This window comes from Pelodiscus sinensis, chromosome 2 (genome assembly GCF_049634645.1).
Source record: "Pelodiscus sinensis isolate JC-2024 chromosome 2, ASM4963464v1, whole genome shotgun sequence".
Lineage (NCBI taxonomy): Eukaryota > Metazoa > Chordata > Testudines > Trionychidae > Pelodiscus > Pelodiscus sinensis.
In genome coordinates, this window is record NC_134712.1 from 167,293,306 (window position 1) to 167,310,907 (window position 17,602).

General features: G+C 39.8%; 1 protein-coding gene across 3 annotated transcripts in view; it reads right to left on the minus strand.

Moving 5' to 3' along the window:
• The window catches only part of POU6F2 (POU class 6 homeobox 2), a 399,971-nt gene that overhangs the window by 221,370 nt on the left and 160,999 nt on the right, over window positions 1–17,602 (minus strand). For all 3 annotated transcript variants that reach the window (XM_075921735.1, XM_075921733.1, XM_075921734.1), the window contains exon 3: window positions 808–899. In XM_075921735.1, the coding sequence (XP_075777850.1) occupies window positions 808–899 (92 nt within the window). The remainder of the gene's footprint in view (window positions 1–807; window positions 900–17,602) is intronic.

Consider the following 17,602-nt stretch of genomic DNA (forward strand, 5'->3'; position numbering starts at 1 on the left):
CTGGTAATCCTATCCAACCTTCTGATCTCTGAAGTCAGAATTGGACTTGAGTTGCATCAACATTGAAAGAATTTACTGAACATGCCCCAAAGATAGTTTTATGAATTCATGAGGGCCAAATTCAACCCAAATCTACAAATATTTAAGCTCAAGCACTTCCCGCAGCTGAAGTTACAAAATTAATCATGTCTAGGAGCTATGGGATGCAAGGGATGCTTAGAGTGGGCTGGAATATCAAATATCTGCTTCTCTTCCCAGGGCAATTGACTGAATGAAGATATCGCTATACAAAGTGACATAGAAAGTCAAGAACTTTCTAATTGTTCAGAACAACTGTATAATACCCACACCTTTCTATACAAATATCTGGCTTTCTAACATAGTGAATGGATTTCTTTATTAATGCAGGAGCTGTGTGTGACGTCTAGAATTGTCAAACCCAGTAAGTGAAACATGCATTAAAATTACATTGACTGGTTTTATATTAAATCACGACCTGTACTTCCAAGCTAACTGATGTAAGGTTCAAATAATTTTATAAACACACAAACCATTTACATTTTCAGAGGAAAAACACAGAGAACCAAACTTCGTGTGCTTGTTTTTTGTTTGTTTTCAGCAAGACAACATACAGAATTTTTTTTTAAATATGTGTCACATCCATATCCACTCTGTCCATGTTTGTGAAGTAAAAATTGAGCCAATAATTTATCACCATATTTTCCATATTATACAGGTGACTTTCATTCACCGTTAATTACTTTACTCAAACTGCAGTTTTAATGAGGCTAAATGAAAGATACTGACCTGGGGCCCAACAGGAAATGCTGGATGGGACTGAGTGGGCTGATGCTGGTCAGCTGTGCCCGTATCAGACAGCACTGGGTTTCCTCTGGCCCCTAGAATTCAAAGAGAAGCTCTACCTTAATATCTAGCCCAGGGACCAGCACATTACATCTTACTGTGATGTCACATAACATCAAGCTGCAAATGATATGCTAAAGTGGTTTATCAATAACACAGCACTCACATCACTTATCAGCTGCATAAATTATGCTAATGTTCATTCAGGCCAGCCAGCTCATTCAGAGAGATACAGAAATCTGACAGCAGTGAAACTGAAGCTATCATCAACTCAGCTAATATGGGTTGCACTATACATCAATTTACATACAGTACATGAATACGCCACGTGGATGTCAACTGCATTTTTTATGCTTAGGTGAACAACAGCTATTCTAATTTCTCAAAGCAAAAATTATCTGGGATACAATCAAGTCTCATCTACTTTGTACCTTAATATAAGTCTCTCTTCCCCCTTTCCCCTTTCTCCCCTCCACCCCCGGCAGAGAAACCTGTATTGCTTGGAATACAAGGTGTTACAAAATCTAAGCACAAACATGTTTCTAAACAGCACTAATTGTACATAGTAAAGCAGAGCTTATCATAACCAAGGCATGTCGGTGCTACGTGAGACAATCAAACCCCAGCATTAACTACTTGCTTGAATTAAACAAGCTGAGCACAGAACATTTTTCAGAATGGCACTATCTAGAGTTTGCTGCAGATCACTGAAGAGATATGAAAACCACCCTAATAACGGTAACCAACGGTCGACCGACTTTCAAACTTAAGTTCCATTCCTACTGTACCTGCTAGGACAGAACTTCCACTGATTCACAACTCTTTTCAGAAGGATTGCAGGATCAGGCCCATTTTTTTGTTTCTGTGTCTGAAGGAAATGACAGCAAGTAGCAAATGCAGCAGATGGAGCACTAGTTTTAAATAAAGAAAATCCCTGGCTACAATTTTAGGATTTCTGCTCTGTACAGTAGCTTTTGTTTTTTCTGATGGATGGTTGAAATCCAATTCTAAGTAAACCTTAACAAGATCCCCTTTTCCAATGTTTGTCCTATGAATAGCAAGTGCAAGACAATTCAGAACCAGTTTATTGGTGTGCCATGGTCTGCGATAGAAAAAAAGGATATGATTCTGGTCATACTTATAAATTTTAAAGAAGGTAGTATCAGCTCATTTAAAACAAAGTCTTCTATATATTCTCCAAGGGGACAGACTTATAAATAATGGAAATGTGAAAAAAAAAATACTTCATCACATTAAGGTACAAATAAAATTGACTGCTACATATTATTCAATTGACTTCTATCTCTACCGCAATGTGTCAATCATAACAGCATTTTATAATGGGATTAGGCAATAAATGTGCAGAGCCATTATGCAGAAATCTGATTAATTTGTAATATTTTTGTGTGCACACAGAAAGTCAGAAATGGACATTGCTTTGGGAATACTTACAAACATTCCATTGAAATTTCTAAATTGATTTGGAAGCAACTAATAAAAACACAGACGTTTTGACATTTTATCAAGTGAAGTCTGTCAAACTATGTTTGGCATTTTAATGACCACTGTCATTTAATAACTAGGGTAAGGTGACCTACTGTAAAGTCTCCAATAATTGCCTAATAACGTGCATGAAATGACTTAGGCACTAGATTTTTCTGTGTGTGATTTATTATGTGCGATATTTGGAAAGCACAGAATTTAACTAGATGTACATGATACTGTAGAAATGTGTACAATCTGGTTTTATATGCATAATAAGCTGAGTCCTGCTGTCCTCACTCAGGCAAAACTCACACTGCCTTCAACTTGACTCCTGCATCTACAGCTCCTGCAGGATCAGATCCATTATGAATAAACACCACTTTGTCTTAGCTTATTTCCACATATCAGCATGCTCTTTATTTATCTTCATATGACAGCTGTGCGCATCAAAGACTCAGGTCCCATGATCCTGATTAGCCCCCACTACACTCAAATTAAATATCGGGTTTTGTTTGCCTGCCTTGAAGAAGTTAGAGCTTTGTCTTGGATTACACTACTGAAAAATTTCTTAATATTGTATCATGTCACTAAATTTGCCTGGAAAGGCTTCAGAGAAAATGCAAAGCAACAACCAGATGTCTATTAGCATATGATCCTATTTTAATTAATTAACGGCCTAATCCCAAATCACTTACTCTCATGAATGTTCCCAATGAAGTGAGCCTGTGTTTTAATACATTTTTCATTTAGTGAACACTATTTTCTGTTATTTATACTGTACGTGATTTGTAATATTTAATCCTGTAAGAAACAGTTTGTACAAAAGGTGTCATACCAAATAAGACAATACTAGAGTGCTATTAAATTATAATTAATTATGTAGTTGCAATTAATGCAATGCAGAAAGAAAATCAAATTTATTTTATTTTTTTATGTTGCTGTTTATTTAAGATGCTGCACCTGTTTTTATTCCAGTGTAACAATGTTGTGCTTGCTTCTTCCAGCTCACTTTCGACACAGTTTAGGAGTCTCGTTGAAATGGCATACAATTTCATGTGTATGAATGAGGTCTTACACAGTCTCCGTATGAAATTATGCATGCTGTCTTTTCAGGATCAAAAAGGCATGTTTCCCCTCCTGCCCATATCTATTTTTCTCATACACATGTAGTGTATTTCGTTTTATAGGCCCATCTTCTAATCTTTCTGCTGCAGCAGCCACTCCAGACTTAAGTTTTCTTTCAAAGTCAGGAGGGAAATCTACAGCTTGTTGGCTCAGCAGTGAATAAATGTGGCAGAGCAAGAATTTCAGGGTGACTGGAAGTTCCACTGTTTCACCCAAGCAAACAGAAGTTGCTGTTTGCCACCTATTATCTTCAGTGAGCAGCCCTGGCAAAGACATCCAGAAGGCAAAAGAGAGCCACAAAAAGGTTTTGTGTGATTCCTTCCTCCCTACAGTATATCTGCTTTATATACGTTGGTGTCTATATCAGCAGATGTGGATGCAGATATCTGCAGCTCATTTTTGCAGAGAGGGGTGCAGATACAAATTTGTGCTGCATAATTCGTGACTGTGACTGCAGACATCCATGGATCATTTTTGCAAATGCAAATGCGGATATCAATTTTGTATCCATGCAGGACTCGAATTATTTCCCTGAATTAGCAGGGCAGAGTTTGTCATGCTAGAAGAATTCAGTTAACAAAACAAAGTACTGAGATCACCTCGTGCTATATTTGCCATTTGTGAGTCATAGGTCATTATCTAGCAGCTATATTTCTAACCTTTTCTTCCACACTAGCTCTGGATTGTCTTCTCCATAACTCTCCCCTCTGTTTTTTAATTCAGCTGCTCTTGAACTCTTTATTATTGTTGGCGTAGGGATGTCCCTAGGGAAATAGGACCTTGGCTAAGTGACCTCATTTATAAAAAGGTTTTCCAAACTCTAACTACATTTTCCCAATGTCTGGATTCATGCCACTACCTCTTGTTAGACCAACTTCACAACTGTACAGGTCCTTTCATAAGGATATCACTGCATTAAACCTCAGAAATCCATATAAGAATAGAAAGGGGCTCTAACATAAATGGTTAGCAGTGTGAGAGCAGCACTGGTTGGTGTTTGCAGTGGATGTGTCTGCATTTGGAAGCTACTAACCCTCCCCATTTGCAGGCAGAACAGACTCAATGCTCCCACAGAAAAATATATTGTTAAGAGGCAGACCTGCTAGCCATTTATGGGATAATGGGATCAAAGTAATCCCTCTCACATGGGGGAGGCTGTGCAGTCTAGTGGATAAAGTATTGGCCTGTGAGTCTTCCAGCCTCTGCCACTAGGTTGGCTTGGGTAAGTCATGTCCCAGCCCCGTGTCTTTGTTTCTCCATTTGTTAAATGGAGATGATGATTCTGACTTTCATTGTAAAACACTTTGAAATCTATTGATGCAAAGTTCTAGATCAGAGCTAGGTATTATTATTTTTAGGCCTCACCTTTTTCCTTTGACAATTTTGAAATTCTTAAATAATAATAAATAACAACAATTGGGTCAGCTACTTCCTCTTCCCATGGTGTTTAGGGGAGGTTGTGTCCTCCACAATCTGCAGGAGGTCAGACTAGATGATCATCATGGTCCCTTCTTGTAGTCTTTGAGTCTACAGGTCTAATTACACTTATAGGGTGAAAGCGATGAGGAGTCCTGTGGCACCTTATAGACTAACTGAAGTGTAGGAGCATAAGCTTTCGTGGGCAAAGACCCACTTCGTCAGATGCAGCTTTCGTCTTTGCCCACGAAAGCTTATGCTCCTACACTTCAGTTAGTCTATAAGGTGCCACAGGACTCCTCATCGCTTTTGCAGATTCAGACTAACACGGCTACCCCTCTGATACTTATAGGGTGAGTGGATGATCACCCTGTCCCACTTCATAAAGGGTGGTGTGTCTCCTCCACACTGCATGAAGCTGTGTCATTTGAATTGAGAGGGAGTAGGAATGGTGGGGGTGGTGCCCCATTTTGAAAACAGAAATAATCTTGTGCGCAGGAGGAGAGCAGGGGCACAGGTTTCCTAGTGGAGCTGCTTTCACAGGCAGGCTCAGAGAGCATGCTCAGTAATGCTATGCTAACAGTCTGGGGAACTGCTGCCAGGACACAAGTGTGAACTTAGACATGGTTTTAATAATTAATAAATGTTATTATTAATACAAAATTAATTATTAAAGCAGCCCCCCCAACATGTGAAGGTGCGTAGAGTGCTTGACAAAATCAGTAAATATTATGGAAACGTAATGTAAAACAACCCTCTTAAAATACCAAACAAAACACAGAGAACAGGGGACAGATGGAAGGGAAAGGTAATTAGCCTAGTGCTGAGTATAGTAGTAATAAAAGGGATGTTCTTGTGGTACTCAAGGGGACTGGTTTCAATTCCTGATTCAGTCATGGACATCCTGTGTGAGAATGTGGCATTTCAGTTCTCTTCCCTGTATGTCTTGTCTATTTAGATTGTGAGAACTTCAGGGAGAGTCTTGCTATGTCTGTCCAGTGTCTATGGGTTATGATCTCATTTGGGGCCCCTGAGCAATACTAATTGCTACTATTATTATGAATAATAATCTGTTGAAATAAAAACTTGTTCAACTGCTTTAGAAAAGTAAGGGGAGCCAAGTCAGGGTAGGTGTCAGTGGAGAGAGACTTCCACAATCAGAGTAACAAAGGCCTGCTGACTGACAGGTCTTTGACTGTTTACTACATTAGGTCTTATGTGCCCTCCCTGTTCCCCCCAATACTTTAGCACTGGAGTATCTCACAGTCTTAAATGTATTTATCCTCACAACAGCCCTGTGAGATAAGCAAGTTCTGCTAGCATCGTGGCAGAGATGGGGAACCGAGACAGAGAAAGGCTAAGTCCTTGACCTATGGCAAAGCAAGGAAACCAGACCCAACACGTCTCAGACTAACCCTAACCACTGAACAATCCATACTTCGCACTGGAACATCTTTTCTGAAAACTTTGGCTTTGTTGATTTTTCAAAGCCTAATTTTTATAATTCAATTAAAGTTTTGCACTAACAGAGCCAAATATATTTTAAAAATAAAAGTTATTTTTTCCTCACCATACAAGGCAGCTACATCTGAATAACAGTGCAAATAAAGAAATTAGTGTTTCAAGCAACTATACATACTAAAATGCCATGTAATCAATTGTAATGGTTCTCACAATCAATGTGACTTACAATCAGAAGATAAAAGCAGGGTTGCTTCTTCTTCACCATTCTGTTTCGCCTTACAAAAATGTTTTAGAAATATTTAATGTGATGTATTTAAATATTCAAAGTTAATAAACTTTAGTACTGCCTCCACTGAGATTGAATATACTCACGTACAAAATATAATTTTACAAAGCTATGAAAACAAAAAATAATCTATGCTTAAACGTGACACTATAAGGCTATGTCTACACTACCACTTCTTGTGCAAAAAGAATATGCAAATGAGGCAAAACATGGAATATCACCATGTCCAGTCATTTTCATAATTAATGAGGCTCCGTTTTTGTGCAAGAGGCTTTTGCACAAAAAACCGCTATTGTGCAAGGGCCGTTCTTCCTGAAAAAAAGAGGAAGAACTACTCTTGCACAAAAGCTTCTTGCGCAAAAACAGAGCCTCATTAATTATGCAGATGAGGCACAGGGATATTCCACACTTCGCCCCATTTGCATATTTTTTTGTGCAAGAGGGGGCAATGTAGACATAGCAATCTTAACCAACATGATCAATACAAAACACCCTGTAACTCTAAAGGACTCCTGATTTCCACTAGTAACAATTATAAGAGGAATCAGGCTGAGAAATTAAATTAGTATAATTCATCATGCACAGAAGGTCATATGCTTACACCTGCAATGCTTCTAATTAATTTAGGGGCCAGAAACTGTATGTCTACAATGCCAGTAATAAACCTGACCAAGAGCAGACTCACACATGGGCTGGCCTACACCAAAGATTCTTTGTCTTTCATGATTCCGTAGCATTTTCTCTGTAATTAACGATTTGCTGCAAAATTGGGCACCAGATTCTGAGCTTTGATATAGAAAAATATTGTATACATACCAAACAACCTGTAAACATATGAACTGGTGGTGTTACTTCCTGAGTCTCCAGATAGCCTGAAACAATAGGAGTGCAAATTGCCCAATTCCTATCAGTGGCTTGTTAACTATGAAAACTAAAATGACGTTTAAATGCCAATACTCTTAACTGTTTCACTGCTGATCATTTTATTAGAACATCCAACTCAGGTGTTCATTGCACAATCTCTGATTACCTTCCACACCTCACTAGGCCCCATACATCCCAATTACCTCTTTCCCAGTTTACCTCAGAAAACATCTATGATGCAGTTGGGCACTGTCAACACAAATGTCTTTGGCATCTCAAAAACTGAACAAAAAATAAATTGTATGAGATATCCAAATAAATAGCATGGGGTTGCTGTGCTCATTTTATCACTGAATTTTACATTTCATTAATTAAATCTTACATTTAAAAATGGAAATGGAGATAATGCATAATTTCAGATGGCCATAGATTCTAAGCTTGCCACATTCCACATTGCCTCTGACTGACAGGGATCTTCACTTTGTCCTCCTGCTCTTTATGGCAGACATCATGTTCTTCGCAATGCTGCGGTTCAGCAAGGTCTGCAAGTATATGCCTGATTTGGAACATCTGAGTAAAACCCACTGAAATCAATGAGACTACTCACATGCTTGGTACATGTCTGTGAACCTTGCTGAATTAGGTCTAAGACACCGAGAAGCTTGTGATAATGCATATTAGTTGATAACGAGATTCATGTGATGGATAATATTTTATGGCTGGGCAAAATGCAGTCAGGGGACCAGATCCAGCCTGCCTTGTACTTCGATCTGGCCCACGGACTGCATCTGGCCGCTTTCTATTTATATTCTGCTGCCTCTGCCACTGAATTTCCAGATGGTGGCTCAGACAGTAGATCCTATTTAAGTGGCTCGTGGCTCCTAGTTGTGACACTCCAGAGGTAGAGACCGGAGCGGTGAGCCTTTTAAATAGTCATAGTAACCCCACGCGGCTCCAAGGCAACATGGTAGCAATGGCTCTGGGAGCTGTTAACCCTTTAAATTGATGCTATTTAAAGTACTCACAGCTCTTGGCCCCACTGCTGCCACATTGCCTGGGAGTCACCTGGGTTGCTGCTGCTATTTAGAGCCACAGTCCCGCCCTTTTTGCCTCAGGTACCACTCCTTCTTGGCAAGGAGAGGGTGGAGCTGGCCCATGACCTGTACCAAAATTCCTTAATTTTCCCCTACGAAAATTATTGCCCACCCCTATCCTATAGGGTATGTCTATATGGCAATGTAAGCCCACGGTTAGTAAAACTCAAGTTAGCAGATTATGGCTTTATTAACCTAAAGCTTGAGTGTCTACACTTATTTGTAACCTCAGGTTAGAAATGCTGAACCCTGGGTCCCAATCTGGGGCTCAAAAGACTATACTGCATTATGTGGGCCAGAAGACAGCCACCCATATCCCAGACTTCCTAGTGCCCTCCCAAAATGTGGTCAATTTAGCCCTTTGTTCATGGTACAGTGTCCACCATATTGTCTACCATACTGTCTACCAAACTTGACTGTCCAGAAGACAAAGGGTATGTCTACACTACCACCCTAGTTTGAACTAGGGTGGTAATGTAGGCAACCGGAGTTGCAAATGAAGCCCGGGATTTGAATTTCCCGGGCTTCATTTGCATAAAGCCAGGCGCCACCATTTTTAAATGTCCGCTAGTGCGGACTCCGTGCCGCACGGACTAGGCTTCCTAGTCCAAACTACCTAGTCCGTGCCGCGTGTAGCCATTGTAAATGAAAGTGCTTTTTTTGGATTTATGTGTTTATTACATCCTTTTTTTGGAGATCCTCTACTAACTGAACCCCACCCACTTAGCTCCCTTAACTCATTCACCCAGGATTGGGAGGACTCTTGGGTTATATTATATTTTTGGAGCATCTTTTCTCTCTACACAATTATTTTCTTACATTCCAAACAGAATATTGGAACTCAGAATTTTATTTGCTAGCTTGAATGACACACCAACGTGTAGCCACGTGGCACGGACTAGGTAGTTTGGACTAGGAAGCCTAGTCCGTGTGGCACGGAGTCCGCACTAGCGGACATTTAAAAATGGCGGCGCCCGGCTTTATGCAAATGAAGCCCGGGAAATTCAAATCCCGGGCTTCATTTGCAACTCCGGTTGCCTACATTACCACTCTAGTTCGAACTAGGGTGGTAGTGTAGACATACCCAAAGAGAGTTGACCCATGGGATTGTGGCATAGTGGGCTCCCAAAGAACCAATCCTTTGGGGCTACATCATTCTCTCTCTTCTCCCCGCCTTTCATTCCCTCCGTTTCCCTCCTTCCCCTTTCTTTCTGTAATTGAAGTCATTTATTAAATAAACACACATTTTATTGTTAGACCCTATATCAATTATTTTTGCATTTGACATGCTTCACATGAGAAAAGAAGCATGACAAGGGTAGGGGATATAATTGCAAAAGCATGTTCTTTATTCAAAATAGGTTCATTCCACTTTTTTTCACCCTGTAACTATGGTGCATAAAAATCCCCTGTTAATGGTACATGCATTTTTTATGAATTGGACCCTTCATATTGAGTGTTGTGGTTTCTTCTCTACTGTATGCATTAGCACAAAGATAATCACATTAAGGTCACAAAGATCCTATCAGTTTTCCCTGAATTCATACAACATTTCATACCCACTGCTTGCTGTTAGCGCTGCTGAATGCAATGATGATAAAGGTTACTTATTAGAAGATGGACGGTTGAATGCATTATTATTTCATGTTGGGCAGCTGATCCCTAGCTAAGCAGGGCAGGAGACTTCTTTAAATTAAACTTCCTTTTCTTTCAATTCCTGCAAGCTTACAAAATGCCAAAGAGAGCATATCTATTTGGAGTAAGTGCTACTGTTTGCCTTTTTTTATTGCCATCTTCCACTTCCTTATGATGTTTATGACATTTATATGTGTGCATTTAGTTGGTCTACAGGACAGAAGCACCGCTCCCCCCTATAGCAAGCTCCCAACCTACCTCTAGCTCACCCAAACAAAACAGACGGGATGCTGGTGTGCGACATTATACAGATCTGCACTGCCATTTGTCTGGCAGGACTTGTACAAAATACTCATTATTGGTTTAGCTTCCGGCGTTATACTGCTTTGATATACAACAATTGGTCTATGTAAACATTTGTATTTTGAGGCATGTGTGTGTATAAGATTATTTTACTGCTTCACCTGATTTAGATATTTTGTTTTCAGAAGTTGCAAGGACTGATTCACTCCCCAAAGGGAGAGCCACAAGCTGGTGTGTCATTCAAGCTAGCAAATAAAATTCTGAGCTCCAATATCCTATTTGGAATTTAAGAAAATAATTGTGTAGAGAGAAAAGTTGCTCCAAAAATATAATATAACCCAAGAGTCCTCCCAATCCTGGGTGAATGAGTTAAGGGAGCTAAGTGGGTGGGGTTCAGTTAGTAGAGGATCTCCAAATAAAGGATGTAATAAACACATAAATCCAAAAAAAGCACTTTCATTTACAATACCTACAGACTCACTTCCCTGCAGAAGGTAATCAGATCTGGAGTGCAAGATCCCTGTTATGCTAAGGAAAGTTATAGAGATACGGTGTTTAACATCAGTTTAGGCATGCAGATGGAGCACAAATGGGTAATATGATTCGGCTATTGGGCTAGGATTCCAGAACAGGGAACAGACTGTAGCAGCAGTAATTCCTGTTGTCTTTTCCATCAGAAGTCACATGCTGTTTTGGAAGAAAACAGGCAAATCCTTGCATGACACCTGAGGCAGTATATTTCCTCTGGGGTGCCACAACCTTATACCTCCCTCTGTGTTTTACTACTCAGCACTAAAGCTACTTAAAGGAACTCGGTTTAAAAAATGTGATTTATTCAGGATTATAGTAAAGATTAGAGATGGCAAAAAAAGTTCTCAGATATGCTTGAAGTAGAAATCAGAAGCTCTGGAAAACCTTCTAAAGCCTTTTAAAAGATTTACTTTTGTTTGGGAGTGATATCCTTTTCTTTTTCGAATTGATTGACCCTTCACTTCCAGAAGACTGGCCTAACCTGGGATCATGGTGACTTATGAAACTGCGGCTCTCATTGCCGAGTCCACTAGTCTGGTTTCATCCCTGCATTGTTTTTGACAATTTCTCCCACTTTGCTATGGCCTTTCAGCAGCCCTCCAGGGCTGCTCCATCAAGAGTCTCATTACAGGTTGTTCAATTGTACAGACTTTATTGAGACTCTTGAAAGAGCAGCCCCACAGAGATGCAGACTGTAGGAGCCTCGCAGAGCCAGGGGAGCAGCAGTAGCTCTGTAAACATGAAACTGTGCTCCCAGATCTGTCTAAATTACAAGCTGAAAGATTACATTAGAAATAGATAGTCACAAATGCACCACTGAAGATTCCCACCCACAAAATTCTAAAACCTTCCCTGTCTCTATAGAGCAGGCTCAACTGTTTGTTACCCATAGCAAGATTTCATGATGTGTCACAGCAGGATAAGCCATTATTTCAAATGAAAGTGGCTGCAGTAACTTGTTGTGTGAGTGCCGCAAGGTCTTGTAATTCTCAGACTCAAATTAACTCGGGACTGTTTATTACTGTCCCAAACCCATTGCAGCAATTACATTCAATGTGATTTCATGAGGAATTTGCACATAGTTCTAATTTATCTGCTTTTTTAAAGACTCTTCGGTTTGCAGGCTGGGTTTATTCTCTAAGCTTCAGTCTGGTTGAACTGAGGTTAAAAATGCAGCAGGACCTGTTTATTCTCATTGTAAACCCAGCAGCTATAGATATCAAAAAAGCCAAAGAACAGGTAGCCTATGTGCTTCAATAACTGGGGAAGATATTTAAAGAGCTGCACTCAAAAGGCCTGTATGGGAACAAATACAGTTGTGTTTCCTATTCATACACTACCAAAATGCCTAAAATGATGGGGGAGGAGGGAGAGGTAAAGACATGAAAGAAGCAAGTGAGCTACAAACATCTTTGACATCATTCCCATAATTGGGCCCAATCTGGAGTCCTCTTCAGCCAATGATAAAACTCCCAACAACTTCCTTAGAGGATTATTCAGGATTTAGGGAGCACTGCATAGGATTAAAAAGCTTTGCAGAAAGCAAAGCACATTCTCCAACAGTAACCATGCATGAAACGTGTGGCATCACAGTCAAAGATCCCCCAGTTAGTAACAGCTTGTCATGGCAAGACCCCTCTGTAACAACATGTTATGCAGTCAGGAAATATGGGGGGGGGAAAAAGATGTACAATCTAGCCTTGCCAAAATACCAAGTGACAGGCAACTTTCTTCAAAGAGTGAGAGAGGGCACCAGGATACTTACTAATGGGATTAAATGCTATGGAATATTTACATTGATATACAGTTTCCAATCCATGAAAATGCCTGAGATCAGATTTTTATATCCCTTTTTTATATATTACTGTTCTGTTTATTTTTTCAGCATTATAGTAATTGAAAAATATCTACTGGTAAAAGATGCTATTAATTTAAGTGCATTCATACTGTGTTATGTCACTAATAGACTTAGGTAACATTATTCTTTTATCCTTTTTACAAAGCATTATTTTATTGTCCTCTCATTTCGAAGATTTTAGTTCCACTTAGAGTCAAGTAGAGTGAGGGCTTCATGGAATTCTATTATATTATTGTCCTGTCATTATTTTAACTCCATTACACAGCAACACAAAACCAGCATCAACTTCCATTTGTCATATTATTTATTTTGAGGATTATGTCAGATCTCAGACTGTGCATACGTGCCTACTAAACATAATGTGAAGTTGGGCAAAAAAAAAAAAAATAACTTCCTTGTACACATACATTAGAAAATCTGATTTCAAAGCTGATACTCTTTTTTTCTATTCTATAGCGTGATAATTACTGTATAATCTGAACTTGTACAACATATAATTTTTAGAAGAAAGCGAATCAATGTACCTTATCCCTCTATTCAGAGAAATTAAGAGGTCAGATCTTCAGATATGCCAGAACATTGCTTGGCACACCTGAAATGGGAAGCAAAAATGCTTTCCATCACCTTTCTGCCACCCTTCTTACCCTCCCTGGTCACGTGGTTACATGGAGGCTGATGTGGCATAGTTTTGAGTAGTCTCAAGATTCGGCTCATGTTCTACAGCTTGTAATGGTCAACACTAAGAGAAGCATGGCCCAGTGGTGACGGTGCTCTTCCATGCATCAGAAAACTGAGGTCTAATTTTCAATTCTACCACAGACTTCCTGTGTGACCTTGGGCTTGACACTTAGGCTTAGCCTACGCTAGACCAGGCAGGTCCAACAGCACCCCTCTTCTTCCTCAATATAGTCCCCATGCTACGTGGTAAGGGGAGGTGGCACGGAGTCTCCTCACCCTGGACTTTAATGCCAGGCAGGCCAGGATTCCCCTGTATTGAAGGAAGCCTCAACTTCCAACTTACGACAACTTTATGTCCTCTTTGCATCAACACTGCACAAAGGAGACTTAGTGGGGAGGAGGACCTGGCCCTACATTTTTATGTACTTGTTAAGTAACTTCACAATTTGGGGGAATATAGTGCCTATGAAAGATGCTAAAATTGACAGCTCCCAGGCCTGAATCTACAAACTGATTGAAGAACAGGCAGCTACAAATGTGTGCTTCCCCACCATTCTCCCAATTCTCCACACTGCAGCATCCTTGAAGCACAGCTAAATTCTGCTCACCTTCTCATGTGATCAGCAGGCTAGCTAGTGTCTGTTTAATTCTTTCTATCCAGGCTATGACAGTCATAATGGTGTTTTCATGGTTTGTTTAAAAAAGGCAACAGAAAATCTCTGGTTACCATCAATCTTAAGCCACTAGCAACTTCTGGTCACTAACAAATCATTCTATTAGAAGTTATCCAGTCTGCCAGTTACATTATAAGGTCAGTGAAACATTTTCCCTTAGGGTACGTCTACACTTGCACCCTAGTTCAAACTAGGGATGCAAATGTAGGCGACCGAAATTGCTAATGACGTGGGAATTTAAATATTTAAATACTCCTCATTTTTTTGAGGAGTAACGTTAGTTCGAACTAAGGGGTTTGATTTGAACTAACGCGGCCTGGAGCGCACTTCCTGGTTCGAATCAGCTGGCAATCGGAATAGCATGCGGGCAAGATTATGCTAATGAAGCACGGGATATTTAAATCCCCACTTCATTAGCAATTTCAGTCGCCTATATTTGCATCCCTAGTTTGAACTAGGATGCAAGTGTGGACGTACCTTAGATACTAGAAAAGTGCTACGGCAACAGAGATAAATAGTACCTTATTCGCTGGATTAAGCCTCAACAAAAAAAAGTTTAGATTCAAGCCAGACAGATTAAAAAATAAAATTGAGAAGTTACATGAGTTATAATCATGCTAAAGATCGTTTCAATTAAAATAGTATGGAAAACAAGTCCTAGAACCCTACCCCAAACAATCATTGCATATATTGCGTACAATTAACACTCTTTTTATAAATTCCCTCAGACAAAAGGTAAACAGGATGCAATATTACTGAAGATTTCATTTTGTTTGTCATATAGAACATTCATTGTAGGTTTTAGTGTATGCAGCAAATACTCCCTTTGCACTGTTACAATATTTGCTTTCATGTAATGCTATTCTAATTACTTATCTCTAAAGAGTATTTGTGAACATCACAGTTCCCTATATGGTAACAATGGATAAACAACAGCTTGAGAAATGCAGGTCTATTTTATTTATGAAGCTGCAATTCTTCTGTAAATAACCCAGTTGTTAAAATGATATGTATCTATGTAATTGAGTCTTCTGTATACAAATAAATAAGGCTTTATTGCAATGTCAGAAGTTAACAGGCCAGTCAATAAAATCAATAACTCACTTTTTCTTGCTTATATATCTAACTTTTCTCCACCTTTCCTATGTCCTCTGTTTGTTTTGGTTACATACTAACACTCTGAAGGATATATAGCTCTTATGGCATTGGTTAGTAAAAGGCGGCCTGCAAAAAAGTCTTAAGAAACCCACCTCAGCAATTTAACACTCTTCCTATTTGCTGTGTAACTTCACAGGTATATGTCTTATATAAGTAAACAGGAGAGAAAATGTCTCTATTTATGTATCAGAGCACAATATATTTTTAATATGAATAACTCCATGAAGTAGTAAGTAAATTAGGTCCATATTGATACACTTAGCTAAAAGTGCTTCAGGCCTGTATTGCATTATTGTATAACTACTGTCAAAACAGCACTGCTGGATTATAGCACCGTGCAGCTCACGCCTCTGTGGGTAAGGCTGTGTCAGCATTTCCATTATAAACCCCATTTTTGGAAGTTTACATCTTGACTGTAAAATTTGTTTTGAGTGGAAACTTAACAAAAGGGCCAGATTCTTTAGGCCCTAGTAAAGACAATAGTTCTATTTTTTTCCCCAGTGGAATTGTTCTAGAAGGCAGGAGGTGCATGAGACGGGCCTGGTGTCAAATACCAAGCTAGGTGGTTTTATTTTTAATGAAAATATTTGTTTAAGATTATTGGTTCCTTTTAAGAGTATATGAATTAGGAAATTACTATCCAATTTTGTTATGTGATTAAGTCCATAACTTGATCAACTTGATTTTTAGTACTCCGGGGGAAAAAACGTAAACAGCAAAGCTGCTGTGATTTAAAAACAAACTGTAGGGCAAGTGTACTAAATTTTACTCCATTAGTTAAGTTTTCTCATAGGTTTTCATTCTGGATCTGCTGTATCCCCTAACTGTGAAAACACTGGGATAGCTCAAAAGGCATCTTTCCGTGTCTATAAAGAACAGAAATATGCCCACAAAAGCTAACTATCAATTCAAAAATATTATATGCATGCCATGAAGAATAAATATAATGAGATCTAAGATCTAAAGATGGTTTACTCATAGCAGCCACAAATTTGAGCAGTCCTTTTCAAACTAAAACACACAGTCGCAGCCTGACTTACACTTAGAGATGCAGCATTTTCTCCATGCACACTCCTTTGCTGGTTGAATGTATGACCCGATATTGATGGATGTCTTCTTATTCTGATGCTGCACTTGGTTCATTGATCGCACATGTTGTAACTTTGCAGTTATCTTTTGGGTCAATTTGTTCTTGAATGCCATTTAACAGTGCAGGGGCAACAGGACTGCTTGACTCTAGGATACCACTCTATCCTTCTTTGCCAACAACTGCATGGCAGTGGAAACCCAAGGGTTATCGATGGGATGGCACTGGCACCCGATGTTGTACTATCATCATCCTCCAATTCTTTCCCAGGTAGGAAAACTGGCTCAGGACCCAGACTTCACAGCTCATTGTGGGACTAATATCAATATTTAGTGCAAATCTATAAAGTTGGAAGAGGCTTTTAAAACATGACAGCATGAAGTCAGTTGACAAGCATTGGGATTCCTTTAGGAAGTCTCTTTAAAGAAAAGGATTGACACAGATAGTAGTTGTTTTCTCTTATTCTCTGGTAAAGAGGAACAAAGTCTAGTTTTTGGCTTGATTTTGGAAACTGTCCTGGTAAGTAAGTTTACTCATGCAAGTAGGCCAATGGAAATAATGAGATCACTTGCATACATAATGCTTCTCAGGTAAGTGGTGATAGGCCCTTTCTCTATACAGGCAGTCCCCGGGTTACGTACAAGATAGGGACTGTAGGTTTGTTCTTAAGTTGAATCTGTATGTAAGTCGGAACTGGCGTCCAGATTCAGCCACTGTTGAAACTGATCAGTTTCAACAGCGGCTGAATCTGGACGCCAGTTCTGACTTACATACAGATTCAACTTAAGAACCCCAGGCATCCCCAAGTCAGCTGCTGCTGAAACTGATCAGCAGCTGATTCCAGGAAGCCCGTGGTAGGGCCTTCCTGTAGTCAGCCACTGGTCAGTTTCAGCAGCGGCTGACTTGGGGACGCCTGGGGCAGAGCAGCTGGGGTGCTGCTGGGTTGGTCCAGTAGCGCCGCCGCTCCTCGGCGCTACTGGACCGACCCAGCAGCACCCAAGCTGCTCTGCCCCAGGTGTCCTGATTCAGCCGCTGCTGAATCTGACCAGCAGTGGCTGAATCAGGACGCCTGGGGCAGAA